The sequence below is a fragment of the Neltuma alba genome, unplaced genomic scaffold, assembly GCF_004799145.2.
Source record: "Neltuma alba isolate B1F8T4 unplaced genomic scaffold, ASM479914v2 tig00012089_pilon, whole genome shotgun sequence".
Classification (NCBI taxonomy): Eukaryota; Viridiplantae; Streptophyta; class Magnoliopsida; order Fabales; family Fabaceae; genus Neltuma; species Neltuma alba.
In genome coordinates, this window is record NW_021636647.1 from 1 (window position 1) to 18649 (window position 18649).

At 38.2% G+C, this 18649-nt stretch overlaps 3 protein-coding genes and 2 long non-coding RNA genes across 6 annotated transcripts; all 5 read right to left on the bottom strand.

Annotated features, from left to right (window-relative positions):
• Positions 1-200: 200 nt before the first annotated feature.
• LOC114722322 (uncharacterized) lies at positions 201-1664 on the bottom strand. Its single transcript, XR_003738151.1, has 3 exons — positions 1629-1664; positions 493-546; positions 201-272 (listed from the first exon to the last, which is right to left on the bottom strand). It is a non-coding gene; the product is annotated as an uncharacterized LOC114722322 (long non-coding RNA).
• A 4019-nt stretch (positions 1665-5683) lies between these two features.
• On the bottom strand, positions 5684-6299 carry LOC114722319 (PAMP-induced secreted peptide 2-like). The gene has a single exon (XM_028908327.1). It carries the CDS (start codon positions 6191-6193, stop codon positions 5855-5857), a length of 339 nt encoding a protein of 112 aa, XP_028764160.1. The 5' UTR covers positions 6194-6299; the 3' UTR covers positions 5684-5854.
• Positions 6300-8328: 2029 nt separating this feature from the next.
• LOC114722320 (PAMP-induced secreted peptide 2-like) lies at positions 8329-9074 on the bottom strand. The gene has a single exon (XM_028908328.1). The coding sequence runs from the start codon at positions 8993-8995 to the stop codon at positions 8654-8656; it is 342 nt and encodes a 113-aa protein (XP_028764161.1). The 5' UTR covers positions 8996-9074; the 3' UTR covers positions 8329-8653.
• Positions 9075-12364: 3290 nt separating this feature from the next.
• LOC114722323 (uncharacterized) lies at positions 12365-12705 on the bottom strand. Its single transcript, XR_003738152.1, has 2 exons — positions 12647-12705; positions 12365-12551 (listed from the first exon to the last, which is right to left on the bottom strand). It is a non-coding gene; the product is annotated as an uncharacterized LOC114722323 (long non-coding RNA).
• A 1148-nt stretch (positions 12706-13853) lies between these two features.
• Positions 13854-18556, bottom strand: LOC114722324 (probable receptor-like protein kinase At2g23200). Of its 2 annotated transcripts, none has more exons than XM_028908330.1 (2): positions 15868-18556; positions 13854-14949 (listed from the first exon to the last, which is right to left on the bottom strand). In XM_028908330.1, exon 1 carries the CDS (start codon positions 18436-18438, stop codon positions 15892-15894), a length of 2547 nt encoding a protein of 848 aa, XP_028764163.1. In that variant the 5' UTR covers positions 18439-18556; the 3' UTR covers positions 13854-14949; positions 15868-15891. The 2 variants fall into 2 exon arrangements, with proteins under 2 accessions (XP_028764163.1, XP_028764162.1); XM_028908329.1 differs by lacking the exon at positions 13854-14949 and adding an exon at positions 15482-15695.
• Between the last annotated feature and the right edge of the window lie 93 nt (positions 18557-18649).

Genomic DNA, 18649 nt, shown 5'->3' on the forward strand with positions numbered 1-18649 from the left:
GTGAAATAAGTAACAAACATAATGATTCTCTCTTGTCTCATAGACGAATCAATACAGCTGTTTCAAAATACAATGTTAGAAAAGTTATGCCGCCTCATGACTGCTTTGGTTGCCATTCAACATAACAGGTACAACAATAACAATATGAAACTAACACAAGCTGAAAGTTTCAGGCCTTATCACTAACGAAGGCAATCTGCACCTCCACAATTTGAAAACTGAACTTGAAATGAAATCAAGGTAAGTTAAGGCACTCACTTTTTGTTCCATCCCTGCAAAATAGAAACCAGTGAAGCAAAAAAGTTAATAGCATAATACGAAATCCATTCAAAATTCTACTATTAATTGATTCAAGCTTTCAACTATAAAGCTGAAACATTACATGAACCTAAAACTAAAGAAGACTCCACATAAAGATTATATATACAAACAAGTTGAGTTCTGGAAACAAGATCTATCGGTGGGGGGAGGGATTATTTTGGAAGAACTTACAAGGTAGTGAACAAAATATCTCCATTCATTCTTTCGAATCTCAGCTTTTTGTACCTAATTATCATAGAACACAGTAAATTGGGTCAATACTACCGGAAGGTAAAGAAAAGAATATAAAATAAAATAAAATAAAAAACACTTCATCTGCTGAGGCTTCACATTTCATGCATACAAAAGAAGATTAGAAGACATGAGAGGAAAGAACCCTGGATATATCTTCATTTATTCGTGTTACAGCACCCTTAAATTTCATACTAGTCAAAACTTGAACGTTGATTGAACAATCTCAGGGCTAAGCAAATAATAATCAATCACAAACATATCAGATTAAGCATGATAATTTGCTTCATATCTATATATGGAACAGAACTTTCAAAGGAATGATTTAATTTAAAATTAGCGAGATGTACCTACTGAAGAGAGAAGTTTAAAGCCTCCACTATTATAGACAAACCAACTAGCTGTTAGATTATAATAACAAAGATTCTTAACATTATTCCCATGTTTGCAGCAATGGGGAGCCACGATCCCTTAACAACTGAATAATCATTCTTTTAATAGAATAAAAACATAAGTATGCTGTCTTAGAAATTAGAAAGGCATTAGAATTACTGCAAATGGAAGTGGATGAAGCATAAACACATCAAAAAGGAGCTGCGTCTGTCTGACACAGCCAAGCATCTTATATCAGATACGATGTAGCGACTTAAATTACATATGGACAAATTTTGTTATTTCCATATCCATGCTTGTTTGAGACACCAAAATGATAACAATCTATTAATGTTTCGAAGCCGATCTTTTACAGGGAAACTGTTCATTAAAACTCAATGTGAACAGCGATAATTGGTCATTTGGAAATCATTCAATCAGCATTCTTATCAAAACCTGTCTTCCAGTGCCTATAATTGAGGAAAGTGTAGCACTTCTAGTTTCCAACAACTTCTTAACGACAGCCTTCAGAGAAACCACAATTACGTAGAAAAGTTGTTTCTCAGTTAACAACCGAACGCTCGAAGCAAAGCCACACTCAGTGGAGCCGATAATTCCATGAAAAAAGAACAAAGCGAGCAGGCAGATCAAATGATAAAGGAGTAAAAATGAATTTGCAAGCTGCAAAGGAAAGTGATGGGTACCTTTGCTTCGTAGATGCGAGGGCCATGATAGGCAAGTTACTTTCTTCTCGCCCCGGAGTACAGGCTAGAATTAGAAGGCGGAGTATTGCCGCCGGATGTGTCGCCGTCGGTCGTGGAGTCGTCCTTCGACGAGTTTCCCATGTTCGAGCTGGAGAGAGGAACGCTTCAGCGTGTGGAAGCTCGAAGTTGAAGGTGATGTCCTTTTCGCCGTGAAATCCACTGGCTCCAACCAGCGCGCCTTATTGCAGATTTCGGGGGGAGTCGGAGTCACAGTGACAAAATGAACAGAAATCATTAGCGGTTATGGACCCCATCTGTTTCATCTCACGACCGTTTTATTTTGGGCTTTCATCAAGCCCATAAGAAGCCCAAATAAATTTAAGCAATATTCCAGCGGGAGTCTCTACTTTTTCGTCTTTTTCACCAGCCTAGCAAAATTGGCTCCCGCCAATTTGCAAATCCTATCAGTTGATGACTATTGTGAGTTGTGAGTTTAACTTTGTCAGTCTGTAGCATATTTTAATTTGGAAAATGTCCGCATTTTATATAAAAATAAATTCGAAATTAGTAAATTCTTTACACGTCGTATGGAACATTTCATGTTTTACCTTCCAGATCAGATTGTTCACATGCTGACATATCTGCATCAGTCATGTGCATAATCTTCCTGTCATTCTTCGGAACTAATTCTTGTGCTGCCGTTGCGTCTCTTTCCAATTGGACTCATCTTCAGTAATTGAGTTTTCGCAGAGAGGTGGTCTTCATACCAAACATAGAAGCGAGAGCGATTAATGGAGACAAGACTCGATTTTCTCACATACGTGTACTATATATTACTGTAAGATTGACAGAATATTATGTGGTCCCTGAAGGGATAAATTATGGAGGAGCAAAGAGCAATTAGTTACTTTTTCCGATTCATTTTGTAACCTCCAATAACTACTTTATGTGAGTTTAAAAAAATTTTAGTCATTTATTATAAAATCTTAAAATTATCATCAATAATGAAAGTTATTAGTTACTTCGAAGGGATGTTTGGTAGAATATAACACTTAAACAAAAGCACGTACGTCATATTAATAAAGAACATGTCCGAGATCCTATGATGAGTAATGGAGGGAGGATTTGATACAGAGTCTTAATAACAGAAGTTAGCATCGCAGAACTTCTCCTTATTCTAGTTAACCACAATAGCCTTCTTTGAAGTGCATAAGAAGTTTTTTTTTTTTTTTTTTAACTGCAGACGTTTTCAGAAGCTCCGAGAAGAAACGGTGAAACGAGTATTATACTCTAGTATGTTAATGAGGTGGTTTTTGAAGTGACCTATGGAAGAGAAGCGGGTGAGCTTCGATTTATTTATTGCAATATATTTAACAATACGTAGGGAAATAAGTGGCAAGACACCTATGAATCTGATGACCGATGCCATTCAAGTGAACGAACATTATATTGGGTTATAATTAAAGAGCATCAAAAGTACACATGAATGAAATAAAAAGAAGTGTGGACAATCTTAAGCTAGCCAGCCAACCAATGGCTTGTTTAAGCTAGTGTCCCTGACCAGGACTGGGCCCATTATCCATAAGCCTTCGGACATGACTTGTAGAATCTGCAAACTTGTTTCCAAGATTCAAACCCTCAAGGACAGCTTCATGAGAGTTGTTATTACTAACACTATGATCTAACCTCGAGATAATGAAGGCCTGGCCTCCGACTTGGAGCTAAAGAACAGGAGGAGAAGCAGAAGCAAGAAGGTCGAGAACTTGGCAAGTATTCCTATCGCCATGCCGGCGACGTGGGATATTAGTTTGTGTGTGCGCGTGCGCATATAATGATACTGAATGCTAGCTGAGAATGTCTTAGACACACATATATATATATATATATATATGAGATTTTTTTTTTTGAAGAGCCAAAGCACATTATGTACTGTATACACGTGTTTTATGTGAGGGGCTGGAGGCTGAATATATATACACATGGTTAGGTTCCAACGTTCAACAGAATGAATGGAAAATGCCGGAGGTTGCATGTGAATCGGAAATAACGAGGAAGGTTCGCGGGTTAGAAATCAAGGAAACAAATTATAGTAATAGTAGTGGAGACCGCTTGATTCGTATTGTCGTGTTTCTGTACTAATGAGAATTGCCTGACCAGTCTAAGCAAGATCTGACCGAAGCATCTCTCTCTTTCGCACTCTATTGTACAAGATCGTGAGGCGCCCATTGGTCCTCCTTTTCTCTTAATTTCTATATAATTTAGTTACGTTGAGTATCTAATTTGGCAAATTACTCTTTCAGTTCTTAATACAAGACCCATTTAACTAATTTGATTAAATTAAAGAAGTTAGGTAAGTTAGTTAATTATAAGAAAATTGACACATTTTTCTTAAAACATCATAATCATCTTTCTTAATACCCCCTCTCTCTTTTACTTAATTATGGTTGAGGGAGTATCTATAGGGGTAATTTAGAGAAAATTGATAAATATGAGAAATGGGTCTTATATTTAGGACCAAAACTAACTCAAAAATTGGGTCCTATATTAAGGACCGGAAGAGTATATTATATACTTACGTTCTTTTTTCTTTTCTTTACAATATACATGTGATATATATATCCGTGGTGGCTTTGCTTTTTCTACGTGCAAATAAAAACAGGAGAACTATCGATCGGACCGAAAGCAATTTAAGTTTGGCAATAGAGGAAAGACGTTTCAAAACTTGCTTACGGTGAACGTCAAATTGATTAAGATAGGGCCATCGAAAACTGTTAAACTGGTGAATGGTAGAATCTAATACTTTGACTTTCCAACCGTGCATCACGACTACTCTGATCCTGGTATTGCCGAAAAGATCGCACATCAGGAATTCACGGATAGCTTCACGTGGCTGCGGTCCAAGAGAAGGAAGACCGTGGCTAGAGATTAAACATATACTCCATTCACTTCAAAATATAAGCTAAAATTTACTGGAGGGGTTTGTTTTTTTTATAAGATAATATTCACTTTTATCTAAGCATTTAATGAGTTTTTTCTAATTTTACCTCACATATATTCTTTTTATTTTTTGATTCATTTATTGCATCTTTTACTTATTCTTTTCATTAATAAGGGCATTTTTGGAAAAAAAAATTTATGCCTTGCATATTTATTGTTTTGAACTGATTTTAACTAATTTCTTGATAAATAAGTGGATAAAGTTTAGTTTATATTTTGAATCGGAAGGAGTATAATGGAGTGATACAAATTGGAATAAAATGTAAATAAGCCTAGTTTGAACTTGTTTGGTAATTAAAATCGAAAAATGTTTTCCTCCCCACATGAATCTATTAAATTCACTGTTAAATCGGCTACTCACAAGGTCAAGATTTAGAGATAATAAATATTAGTGCACGTTTTTTGAAGGAAAGTTGAAAGGGTCAACGCGTTAAATCTAATAATTAATTCAATCCATTAAATCTTGTCGGGTCAGGGTTCGGTAACAGAAATTATCACGGGACGATCTCGTCATCACTTAGCTTCGAGCTAGCTCCGTTCGATATGCGTCTCTCTTGTGCTGAAATTAAAGTTCATAGCCGTTTAGGAAATAAAACATCTAAGTTTTGTCTTTCACAAAATTAAGTAAAATAAAATATCTAAGTTTAGCTGTTCGCAATATATGCACATGTAGGTTTTGCTACCTCTTGATTATAATTAAATCAAAATGAATATTCCACCAATACCGCGTGCTGGTAAATAACTTCATATCCTTATCGAAGATCGACGTTTATTTATAGCTGGTTAATTAATTAATCCACGAAAATTTGACTTTATATGTATTCAATTCTCATATAATTTATTTGTTATAGTATTTTTTTCCCCAGCGTTTCAATCAAAGTATTTGGTGCATACATATATACATAGGATTCGCATGCATTTTTGTCGCATGAAATTATTTTCTTATTCATTGCATCCGTACGTACTATGAAAATTACATCATAACATAAGCTCTGCAGTTTGCACGCAGAACATCAGCGTGGCTGCAAAGTTACAAAATTAACAGAGAAAACAAAACTACATTTAATTCAAACAGTAGACAATCACGTTTTTGTTCTTAACATAACATATGAAAAAAGAACTAAAAAACCAAATTGGTGGATATATAGCGAAATAATGTATATAAAGGAATGAAGGAATCAATTAATCTGCAAATTGCCTGGTAATTAGATGGTGCAGCTGGCAACTGGCTAGTGCCCTTGGCCGGGGCTAGGACCAGACTCCTTAACATCCCCAAAGGTCCGGCTGTTGGTAAACTTGTGTCCTTGTCCTCCAGAGCTAGGACCCGAGTTCTTGATCCCTCCCAAAGTCTCAGAGTTGGTGAACTTGTGTCCCTCACCAGGGCCGCTTGGCCCTGATTGCTTCATTGATCCCAGAGACAACCAATCAAACACATCCAGGTCCTCCCTAATTCCTGTGTTCACTTCCCTAGTGATGCTCAAAGGCCGAGCTTCTGATAGTGTGAAGACAGTGTTCACCAACAGAAACAGAACCAAGAGGCCCTGAACTCTGAGCACTGCGGTTGTCATGCTTTTAAGTTGGAAGATAAATAAGGCTCGAGAGTACAAAAACAATGCTCGAAATTGAAGGCAAGATAGAGAGATAGAGAGAGAAATAAAGTGTCTGATGTTTTAATTAGAGTTGTGAAGGACATGGAGACACTTAGATCCAGGAATCCCTTAAATAGGATTGGCCTGCATGAAGTTAAGAGTGGAAGGTGAGTCAGGTTGGTTTGACTCATGCATATTCCAACGATAAGGCTTGAAAATCCATTGCCATATTCAAACCCAATTTGAATAGATTGATCATATTCTCGGGGAGGAAGCAGCCGAGGAGGTTTCTGAAAGTCCTTGAAATATATATATATATATATTTATTTGACTGCGGACAGTTATCTAACTCCCTGGGAGTATCTACTAAAACATGGAATTGATCGAGGAAGAAGACAGAGGAAGGGTTACGTGTCCATATGGGATAGGTTGAGTTTCCGTTGGTACCCACGGCATCAGTGAATTCATCGGAAAAGTTGAAGCGCGCGAGGCGCTCCAAGATGAAGACCGAAGACTAAATACGTGACGTCACTTGAGTTTGAACATCAGGATATGAAAGTGGTGGTTGATTTATTGGGGCAGCATGTTGTGACCAGTCAAAATAATTAAAAGACGTCGCCTGTGTGACTGTGTGTATGATGGCCGATCAATGGGCGCAAGCAGGACGAAAGTTCATAGCCAGTGAGAAATAACAATACAACTTTTATTTTGGAAGCCGAGATGGCAGATTAATGCCAAGTTTTGCTCGCCTTAAGATTTCATGCTATAATTAGAGCCACAAAGCTAGATCGTGTCTACTAATAACTCAATATGCCCATATAGTATTATATTAAAAAGAACATGCGCCACTGGTAAGTCGCTTTCATTTGAGGAGTCGAAGTCTCAAAAGCCATCGCATTTCTTTTTGTTATGTGTACAAGTATACAATCACGACAGATGAAGATATATAAGACTAAATAAAGTATTCAAAATTATAGTCAAATTCAAATTGTCATCACATGCCGGCAGCCTCTTATTTTGAAGAGTACGTATGTTGTATTTTTCCTGCTTTTCCTTCTTTCGGTTGGGGGAAAACAAATTAAAATTCAATTTGTATTGTAACTGACTAACTTCTTATTAGAACATTTTTTGAGGACAAAAAGGGGTGCTTTTTTATTTTATTTTATTCTGTGCTGCTGTACGACTATATTCGGCCTCAATAAGCATGAGCTATGACGATTTCACTGACGTTGGCCCAGCGTCTGTCCATAACTTGCACCCTTCCATACAAGTAAAGTTCTTTTGGGGGAGCTATAGTAATAAAGTGATAAAAAGAACTGTGATTTCACAAACAAACTGTGTTGCTGTGTCGAAGTACAGAGACTAAGAAAAATAATCAAGAAAGAAATTTTAATTAAATTAAAGAAAAGAACGTACTTTAATGATGGTAAGTAAGTTTCGTGAATGCATATATCGCCTAGTTAAATGGTAATAGGAGAGAAAACTCTCTTCCAGCAGAGTTGTTTTGCTGTGTGAACCAGTTAATTTGAGCGTTTAGCGAATGAGCGATTTTCGAAGTCATGGAACATATACGTTCCTCCCATCCATCTCACTGTGCTACTCATACTTTTGATGATTGTAATACTATCGAGCTATCAGAGGAAGGGATCCGATATTAACCCTTCACAGAGTCATACTGCTATTCTCTTTTGTCGTCTCTATGATAAGTTTGACAAGTGTCCAGTATGAAGCCTGAAGTATGTGTTCCGGATTCGCAATTACGAAGATTGTTGTTCCTGATATATATTATCCTGATGAGACCCTACAAAACGAAATAATAAAAAAGACCGGGGAAGAGTTTGTTCTGTGAAACAAAAAATAAACATTACATACACAACGCTGGTTCCCGCGCCCTTTGAAGATGTTCTGGTCTTGCTTTTCGTATTTCTTCGAACAGAAGATTTGTGTCTATCGTAGCTTAAGTTTTTTTTATCCTGGTAGTGATTTGTTGCTAAAGTTAACCATTATTAATTAGCTAAGGATTGGAGATGAAAGTAATACTTGGGCAAAAAACAAACACAGAGAAAACCATTAAGATTATCAATCTGAATTCTTTATCACGCCGGCAGAAATAATACATCTAAAATATAATACACACGCATAATTGTTATCTAATGATTATTTGTAACTTAAAGTATTTAAAAAATAAAAATATGTTAAGGAATCAAATTAACAATACATAAATGTATGCATGTATATTAAATTTGAAATATTTGGCCTCCCGGCCCCAGCTTACGTCATTATACATATAATTATATTATATGCAATACAATCATAATATTCTTGGTAACACAAGATCTTGAAGAAGGGGAAAAAAAAAAAAGAACCAACAAACCAAAAGAATGAAGGAGTTAAATAATCTGCAAGTTTCTTGGTGATTAGATGGCATGTGGCCGATGACTAGTGTCCTTGACCGGGGCCGCTGGGGCCGGAGTCCTTAACATCTCCGAAGGTCTGACTATTGGTAAATTTGTGTCCCCCTCCTCCAGCGCTGGGACCCGAGTTCTTAATCCCTCCTAAAGTGTCGGAGTTGGTGAACTTGTGTCCCTCCCCGGGGGCACTTGGCCCCGACTGCTTCACTGATCCCAGAGATAACCAGTCAAACACGTCCGTGTCCTCCTCAATGCCTGCGTTCACTTCCTTAATGATGCTCAAAGGACGAGCTGCTGACACTGTGAAGGCACCGTTCGCTAACAGAAACAGAACCAAAAGACCCTGAACTTTGAACGCCGCCGTTGCCATGCTTTCAAGTTGGAAGACAACAAAGCTCAAGAGAGTACAAAAGCAAATGGTTGAAAGAGAGGGATGTAGAGAATGAAAGAAGTTGTTTGATGGATTTAATCAGTGCAAGATATGGAGTCCTTAAATAGGATGGCAAGCATGAAAATGGGAAGAGAGGAAGGTGGGGGTTAGGTTGTTGGGTTGACCCGGGCATATCCAAATGGGAATGGATGACCAATTTCGCTTGGCTCCCACGGCAGTGAAGTCATGGGGAAAGTTGAAGCGAGGGGCTCGTTGGAAGATGAAGACCAAAGACTGGAATTGCCTGACATCACTGGTTGGTTTTGAATATTCCGAATTAAAGTGGTTGATTAGTTGGAGCAGTACGTGGTGACCGGTCAAAAGTAAAAGACGTCGTCTGTGACTGACTGACTGTCTTCGTGGCAGCTCGGGGGCGCGGGTGAGACGAAGCTTCGTCACATGAGACCAGTGAGCGATTAGCAATTGCGATCCAACTTCTTTTTGCCGTTCCTTTTTCTGGGCCTCATGGTGTTTGAGCCCAAAACGGGATTGGGCTAAGACAAATTACTATTACCTAGTCCTAAATATAAGAATTGGTTATTAATTTAAATAGATTAAAAAATAAGTTGAGTTAGTTTTTTTTAATAAATAAATATTATCTTTCCTAAAATATCTTTGTTAATCAAGTTTATTGGCTAAAAATGCCATATTAAAAGAATTCTTGGAAAAAAATGAATAAATGTGAAAGATAAAAGGATTGAAATCTTATATTTATGACCAAAATAAAAAAAAAACGAGGTCTTATATTAAGGACCGAAGCTAGTATTTCATTGCTGGTGGCCCAAAACATTAATACGACGAGAAAACGAATATTCACGAAATACTGGTCCGTGGTCTAAAAGCTTGAAAAGGAGACTGTGAACGACGTCATGCAGTTCAGCTGTAGCTAGCTTATCCTGAGGAGAGTGGTGGCGGCCCGGCGGGTTTGCAGACACCCAAAGCCTTTCTAGGGTAAGGGTTCGGATTCAGAGGACGGATGCATATATATATGGTGCTCGAAATTCAGACGAATGTGTTTATCATCCAGTGAATCAGAATATTCTATGCACTGCAGCAGCTAGTCTTTTAATTGTTGAAATTTATTTATTGTAATTGAAATTGTTATAAGTATACGTAAAGTTGGATGAATTTTGTTAGGAAGTAAACATTATGAATATTTCCCCCAACAGAGATATGCACGCCCAGAGGAAACTGTGAATCAGCGATTAGCCAGCTCATCGTCGGTGTACGTGGCTCGCAATTGGCATGATTGTTATTTTATGTTTTATAATTTCTGTTATAGTCAATCAACTTGACAAGCTTCTCTCACTGAAAATTCTTTTGAAAAGCTCCCCAATGTTCATCTCTTTTTTTTCTCCTTTATTTTAGGAGGTGTTTCACTAAGAAGCACTTTTTAAAAATATTTTTACGCAAATTGAAATAATTTTTTTTTATATTTTAATGTCAAATATAGTAAAAGTACTTTTAAATTATGATTTGGTTTTCATTTAAACACTATTATTTATATGCAATCCCATGAATTTGAAGAATAGATTTCTGTTAGTTTTACTGATCACTGATATTAAATTAAGTTTTTTACTCTTCTAGAATTACGAAGACAAAAATTAATAATAAGAAAATTGCTGAAGAGCACGGGTGAAAATTCCCAGACGAAACCATCTCTGGCTGTTCGGGCAGGGGCTGGAAGACCTTGATTCGTTTTTCTTACTCGGCTACCATGTCAATTCGTTTAGATCCTCATACGTAGGTTCAACGTGTTTTAATTTTTGACACCATTATTCTATTTTTTTAAAAAAAATTGACCCAACGGTACACCCAACCAAGAATTAACAAGTGTATTTCCATTGTGGGCAGTTGGGAAGCCCCATCAGCACTATTCTTCTGAATCGGATCCCATGACAAATTCATACGTAAGCGGCACGGAACCCTCCGCCGTACTCCTTAACCTAACTCTTTGCACCAAGAAAATCCACAGGCCCATTCCATGTTGGCCCATATTTTACTTGAGAGAATAATATATTACAATTTTAAAAAATAAAAAATGTGAAATATTAAATCTGTGACGGAGCACACAAGCAGTACGGCTTCTTATCATTTAAGCAAATGCTTCTTATATCTTCTACCTAAGTATCACTCTGATCTTATATGTAAACCACTTGTTAGAGAAAGTCTTGATCCTAAATGTAATTCATTTGTAATATTATTTAATGCTTATTTTCGATTTTACTTTTATTTAGTTTTCATTAAAAAAAAGAGAAAGAAGGAAAAGATACAAGAATGATTTAGACAAGTGGAGGGAGATAAAACGTTAACAAAACAATCTTATGTATTTCTTGGTATATGATAATAGGTTACAAATGACTTATATCAAAGAGAAGAGTCGTATATGTTATGTTCCAAATTTCAAGATGTTATTACTTGATTATAATAATACCCCTATTAACTTGGGGCATTAGACTGAGGAAGTTGAGATTTAAAATATTAAATCGTTAAATGGAAAGCAAAACTGGGGGGAACTGGGAAGAATCCTACTTGTAATTTTTTTGAGCTGTAAATAGAGGAGAAAGCACCATGCTGTAGCTAGCAAACCCAACTTTTACCAGTATTCTATTTTACCAACCAGCTTTTACTAGTATTCAATTCAATATAATTGTAAAAACAATTAATAAATTTTTCACAAAAAATAGAAATTCCTGTTTTGGGAAATGGTTTCATGTCTTTCTTTTTATTCTATTTAAATCGTGCTGGGAGATTTAGTAATGTTTACATATGAGTTAATAGATAATATAGCAGACATGATAATTGTTAAAAATTAATAAAAATCAAACAGAAATAAAAGCTACTTTTCCTTTTCAAAGACATCATTTTGGTATTTTTTTGGAATCTTAAAAGATAGTAGTTAACAAGCAAGAGAGTATTTCCTTGTTTTTTTTTCCGGCTAATTTTTGTTTTAGTTGGGTATGATATCTTTCATTCAATTAAAGCAACACTAGATCCCAAATAAAAATAGCTTTAATAATAATTACAGTAATAGCAACCATTGCATCTTACGATATTTTTGTAATGTTTAGCATCCTTTGGTTGACAACTGAAGGTGCCACCCATGCTTTCTTTATCCATAACAATTTCTTTAGCCTCGTTTAACACTGAACATTCTCTTCCTTCATCTTCTTTAACTCATCTAGCATTAGATTTTCCATCAAGCTAATCAAAGTAATTGCATGCCCATCTCTCCTAAATGTGAAAGATATGAATAAAACCCATTAAATTTGTGAGAGAAATTCTGAAGGCTAGCAATTTAATCAGATTAAAAATAAACATGTCACTCGCTAACCTTGAATTTGGACATTTAAGAAATCTATTATAATTTTGTTTTATTCATGAAGTGAGGACTATAACTTCATTTCCATATCTACATCTTTGGACACTCGTTTCACCTGCGCTTTTTGCCCATGGTGTGTGAAGATGAGCTTCTACTAAAAGCCATTAAACTTCACTACAACAAAAGAAGAGTTTCGATGTTTAGGTCTGGTATGTGAATACTACAAGACGAGATCGCATAAAAAATTACTTCCTACAACCTCCTCTTACCTTTGCCAAATTTCTCTGCCTTTGCCGACATTTCTCTCCCTCCAACCGCCCCTCCTCTTTCCTTGATTTAAACGATACTGGATCCCAAATAAAAATAGCTTTATACGAGTAAGATATTTTTCATTACCCTAGCCGCCACTTCCCAAGGTTATGGCGATTTCCCTCTTCTTTTAATTATGGTTCAATCATACAGGGGAACTACTGCCTAAACAAGGTATTTGTTTCTTGTCTTTTGTGGAACAAATTTTTTTAGGGAGGAAAATTGAATGCAGCGGTGGCAGGTTTCGATGAAATGAAAGATCACAATGTGCTAAGGCTTCCGAGAGAAGGCGCTAAGCAGTCAATTTTGAACAGCTCAATAGAAGGCGATTGATGAGGACCGAGTGAGGGGCTCTGTTCTTGAAACTAATCGCCAGCCAGCAATTCCTCAAGACTTGAATTTGAATAAATCCGAAATCGCGAGCAGTGTTCACCGTTCCCTTAAAATGATTGTCCCTGTCTCTGTGAATCTCCTTCCGGGATCAAACTCAATTATATGTTCTTCCTCGGTCCCTTTCTTCTTTTATTCCTGTCACTTCTCCTTTTGCTCTGATTAGCCCCATTCAATATGTATGTTTATTATTCTGTTCTCGGACTAGCGATTTCCCTTTCTCTGTCTCTCTCAGCCCTTGCTTTGTCATCCTGGCTTCTCCACTTGACTAGAGAACAAAGGCGGTTCTAAACAAAATAATATACACGCTCATCGGACGCCCAATCAGCATCCTCTCCTTAATTCCTATTCAAGCGACTCGCACCAAAACCAATGAACTTGTTTTAATGCTTGTTCCATGTCAAATCTTCCAACAGTGCCATGTACTGCACCTCGCATTTACAAGCACAAAAGAAAAAGAAAGACTAGTGTTGGAGATTATCCTTCGCCAATTAAAAAAATACACGTTGAGGGAGGGAAGAATAAAAGCCCACCCCAAAAATGATGGTAACAGAAGAAAAATCCAGGAACAAAAAAGAAAACTCAATCTTTTTGCGTGAGATGGCACTTCTGATAAAAAACAGAGTGTGGAAAAGGGCCAAGGTTGTAGGTAAAATTACATATTCCGTTCCATTCCTTTTACTAAAAGATGCTTAGATTTTTAGGCCCTTTGGATTTAATAAAAAAATGATTGGAAACCACCAATTGATGATTCTGGCTATCTTTGAGCGTGGATGCACCATTCTGTCGTCCATCGATTTCAAAAAGTGAAAAAGGAATAAGAGAACATGCGCTTACTACACCTTTCCTCCATTAATTTGTTGACGCACGCACACCTCCCCTTATTTTGTGCTACAGTTGTAAACCTGTAGATACCTTCCTTCCCATTTTTCTCCTCTTCATGCGCCGAAAGAAATAGCCAGACACAATTTCCTGAATAACCCAGTGAATTATAAAAGCCTTGAGACAACACAAATTTATTCATTTACTCCTATCCACAGAAAATAAATAATTGAGAATCTCGCAATCTTTCCTGTCAGTGCAATTTGTGAGGATGTGAACCCAAGTCCAAAGACTCCGCTGGCTCATAATCACCTTGGTATATTGATTCCGCCCCCACTTTTGCATCAGGTACCCACTTTCCTCACCATAACAAAATGCACCAGAAGCTTGGAACGCCTGGATCCTGCGTGTTTCCCAAGTCACAAAGCCATTCTCTAAAGTCAAGCTTTGAACCTGACTCAAATGGGAAGGGTGGTATTGGGTAATAGGGATGACTGTGCCTGATTATCGCCTATAAGAAAAGTTTCGGTCAACTTATACTGTCTTTAAGAGGTCCCACCCTTAAAAGCCCTTCACCGTCCATTTGCCCTTCCAAGCTCCTCGTTCATATGCAAAAGAACGCATAGCATACTCGTTGGAGATGCCAAACGTATCTTTTCACCTTCGTCACTCTGTTCGGGTATAAAAGTTTCAAGCTTCTCATTACCAATAGGGTTGGGAGAGACAGTTTCTGCCAACTCTAGAATGAGAAGGCTCTCTCTTTTCCTTCTGATCGCCCTCATGATGACGATGATGCTCTCTTTGACAAGGCCCTGTCTTGTCAATGGTAGAGTTCTTGCATCAACAGTCAAGGAACAGAGGGCCAATATTCATCAACCTCGAGAACAGACTGATAGTCCAAGGGGAGCTTCTTCAGTCGAGCAAAAGACAGACAACCGTGCAGAAAATCAAAGCAGTCGGGTTTTGATTGGGAAGGAATTCCATACAATGGCTTCAGGGCCCAGCAGAAAAGGTTCTGGTCACTAGCAGCCTTTCAATTCATGATCCCTACCTGTTTTTCATTTTGATTTGGTTATTTGGTTACATTTGGATTCATTATAGAGCAGCTTTGTACATTAACTATGGAATGTATAATCTTTGTCTATATATATATAAAAGATATTCGAGTGTTGAATTTACAGCAGACAAGTTGAGTATTCTTAAATTTGCTAGTCGCATCTCGCGTGACAAATTTTGAGTCTGAATTAATGAAAAGCAGAGGTTCTTGGTAGCTCAAAAACAGTAATTGGAAGGTGATATTGAACCGTTGTAACTGAAATAATCCGCTGGAGCAGCTCATGCCAAATATTTCAAGGCAAGTGAAGTAAGCATATGATATTTCTGTGTGAAGCGATTACCATGAACGCCAGGGTAAGTAATCAAGGCGACAATATGTTGGTTGTATATACTATTACACATAGCCACAAGCAACCGAAAAAGCATTGGGTGAAATACGCCTCATGCTCCAGATCACCCGAATGAGAATGATGATAAAACCTATCAAATGGCCAAGGCCTTCGCTGCTGCTAACACATCATGCCTGCCAGCTTTATACTCTAAATCACCTCACAAACATAATTGAAGTTCATAGCTGTGGTGAGATTTGGCCTCAAAGTTTGCAAATCTGTACTGAAGTTCACGTTTGTGATCCTTGTATGTGCCATTACTATGTTATCTTACTGAGTCGACACTCGTTCTATGCATGTATAGTATGATATTGGAAGTACCATCAACACAAAGCTTTGAAGGAGTCGTTCTCCATCAATCACAAAAATTTATCATTGATCTTACATTTGTTTTCGTAGCTTAAACAAACTTCCATTAACAATCACAGCAGGGGATGAGAGAAAAACAAAATATACAATTAGGCAAGCTATTAACACTGCAGCTACTCTGCCCTATATAAAACAAAAAGCAGGTAATATTGTACCTCGAAGGGCTTGATGATGATAACCTATCTCGCATCATCAATTTTCAACTGTGAGAAAACTGAACCCACTGTGTTATCAGATTCGTCTTCCCTTACCATGGACATATCACCTGATTCACCAAGTGTAGAAAGTGAAGGAAGTCGACGAACACTGGGCAGTTGAATTGATGCAGAAGCACCACTAGAGCTGTCCTCATGGGGTTCTCTCTGAATTGAGCCTCGCTGAAGCTGTAGTGCATACTCCAGGTCCCACAATACGTCACCCATGCTAGGCCTATCAGAGCCATCTTCTTGTAAACATTTCTCCACTGTCTCGCTAAATTTCCTGAGTGAGTTTGGATCTATTTGCCCCTTGATGGAAGGATCTATAATCTCTTGGAGCATTCCTTTGTTTTTGCAAAGGAGTCCCCATTCAGCCAAGTTCACCTGCTCCCGTGGCAGCATAGGTTCAATGGCTGGTCTTGCACATAACACTTCAAGAAGTACCACGCCAAATGAGTAAACATCAGATTTTTCTGTTAACTGTTGTGACCGAAAATACTCAGGATCTAGATACCCAAAGGTGCCTTTAACACCGGTGCTGACATAAGGTTGATGATCAAGAGGGCCTGTTCTTGAGAGGCCAAAGTCAGCAACTTTAGCAACATGGTTTTCATCAAGCAATATATTTGTAGACTTAACGTCTCGGTGAATGATGCCCCCTGATGCTCCTTTGTGAAGGTAATGAAGACCCCCCGCAGCTCCAATGCAAATCTCAAGCCTCTGCTTCCAAGGCAAGCTTGGCAGATTTGAATTGTACAAATGATCCCTCAGTGTCCCTTTTTCCATATATTCATAAACTAAAATCATTTCAGACCTTTCATCACAATACCCAATCAAGGAAACAAGGTGCCTGTGTCGAATTTTGGACAGAACCATAATCTCTGTCTGGAATTCTGGAAGGCCTTGTCCTGACCCAGGCTCACTTCTTTTCACAGCCACTCTCAAACCATTCCTGAGAACTCCCTTGTAAACGTTGCCAAAACCGCCCTTTCCAATTAATCTTTTTGTATCAAAGTTGTTGGTTGCAGATTGGATCTCAACGAAAGGGATTTTGAGCCCAAGATTTAAGTTTGGAAGAGGAGAGCCATGGGAAGTTTCTTCAGTCAATCTGCTGTGAGAACTTCCTCCTCCATAAAACGGCAATGGTAACCAGTCTGGATTATCAACAGGCTTGGGTTCTTGCTTCATAAACTTCGCCCGCCAAATTAGCCCAACCAGTATAATAGAAATTAGGACGGAACCTCCAACTCCAAGCGATAAACCCAACACGAGAGGGAGATGCTTATTCACATTTGATTCCTCCAACGGTACGGAATTTGAAGAATCAATAATTCTCATAATTTCTAGGCCGTTCAGATACGTATTTGGAACTGGAGAAGGAAGAGGTGCTATGCTGATAGTCACGAATCCAGAGGCATCAGTATTGACCACATAATCATAATAAAATGGAACAGGCAACTGGTTAGATATGTTGATGGAATTGATCATTGAGCGGGAGTTGTTGTAGATGAATAGATTGAAGTATGTAAGATTAGGAGAAGAACTCTCCAAGTCACAGAAGTGAACCCGAACAAGATAATTAGCTTTCTTTTCTACAGCAAGACCCCAGGTTATGTTAAGGAAATCAGAGGCAGAAGCATTGGCATTCAAATGAACCTTTTTGTCACTTAGGTAAACACTGTTCGGGGCAGTATACTTGGTAGCCCAATAAGTATCAGATTCAGAATTTACGTCCCGGTATGCAATATCAACAGTGGACCTGTTAGTATCAGCAGCCCGCGGGTTAGACAAATAAGGATCGTCTATTTCCCAGAATCTAAAAAGTTCATCCTGGCTTCTTGAGACATTAGGGCCCCCAACATTAAGCCTGTAAGTCATCTGTAACCCCCGAGACTGCAAACCCGCGTAATTCGCAGAATCGCCACTGGGTGTCACGGTCGGAACATAATCTAGAATGAAATTATCGGGGAGAAGGAAGAGTTCTATGGCATTAACAAATGCAAATGATGATTCCAGAGGCCTGAAAGTGATTTTGAAGTCGGTGGCATTGATGCTTATGAAGAATTCTTTCACTAAAGGAGAATTGCTAGCATTTTTGGCAGCGAAATTTTGCAAGAGCCAGAACCCAGGAACCGAAACATTAAAGCGAGCAGAGGGGAGATTGCTTGAGGAATGGAAAGCAAAGAAATGAAGGCGTACCAGATAAGAGCCAGAAGTGTCTGTTGTGAATTCGTACGAGAATTTCTGTTGGAAGACCCTTGCCGTTTGGTAGATAGGAGATACGGCCGATGACTGAGTGCCCGCTTCCACGGCGCTACTCTGCTTTGGAAAGGACAAGGAAAGAGAAGAATCCCCCGCGAAAACCCGACCACTTTCTGTGTCTGTTACGTTGTTATTTGACCCACAGCTGATAAAATACTTATCGGGGACGGTGTATGCCGATGAGGGAGACTGAAACCATGCCAACTGAACGAGAAAAAGAGGAAGAAACAGAGAGGTATGAACTCTAGGGAATTGAAGACCTCCCATGGAAAAAGAGAACGTGAGTCTCAGTCTAGTTATCAGTCAGATTACTGCATTTCTGGGAGCAATGAACCCTGGGGTCGAGAGGACACAAGAAGCAGATAGGAGAAAGACCACGGGACACCCATTCGTCAACTCTGAACGGCGAAGTTGACTTGTCACCCACTCGCAATATTTGGTGGACCTGGGCCCCACTAGTAACATTTGAAGTGCGTGA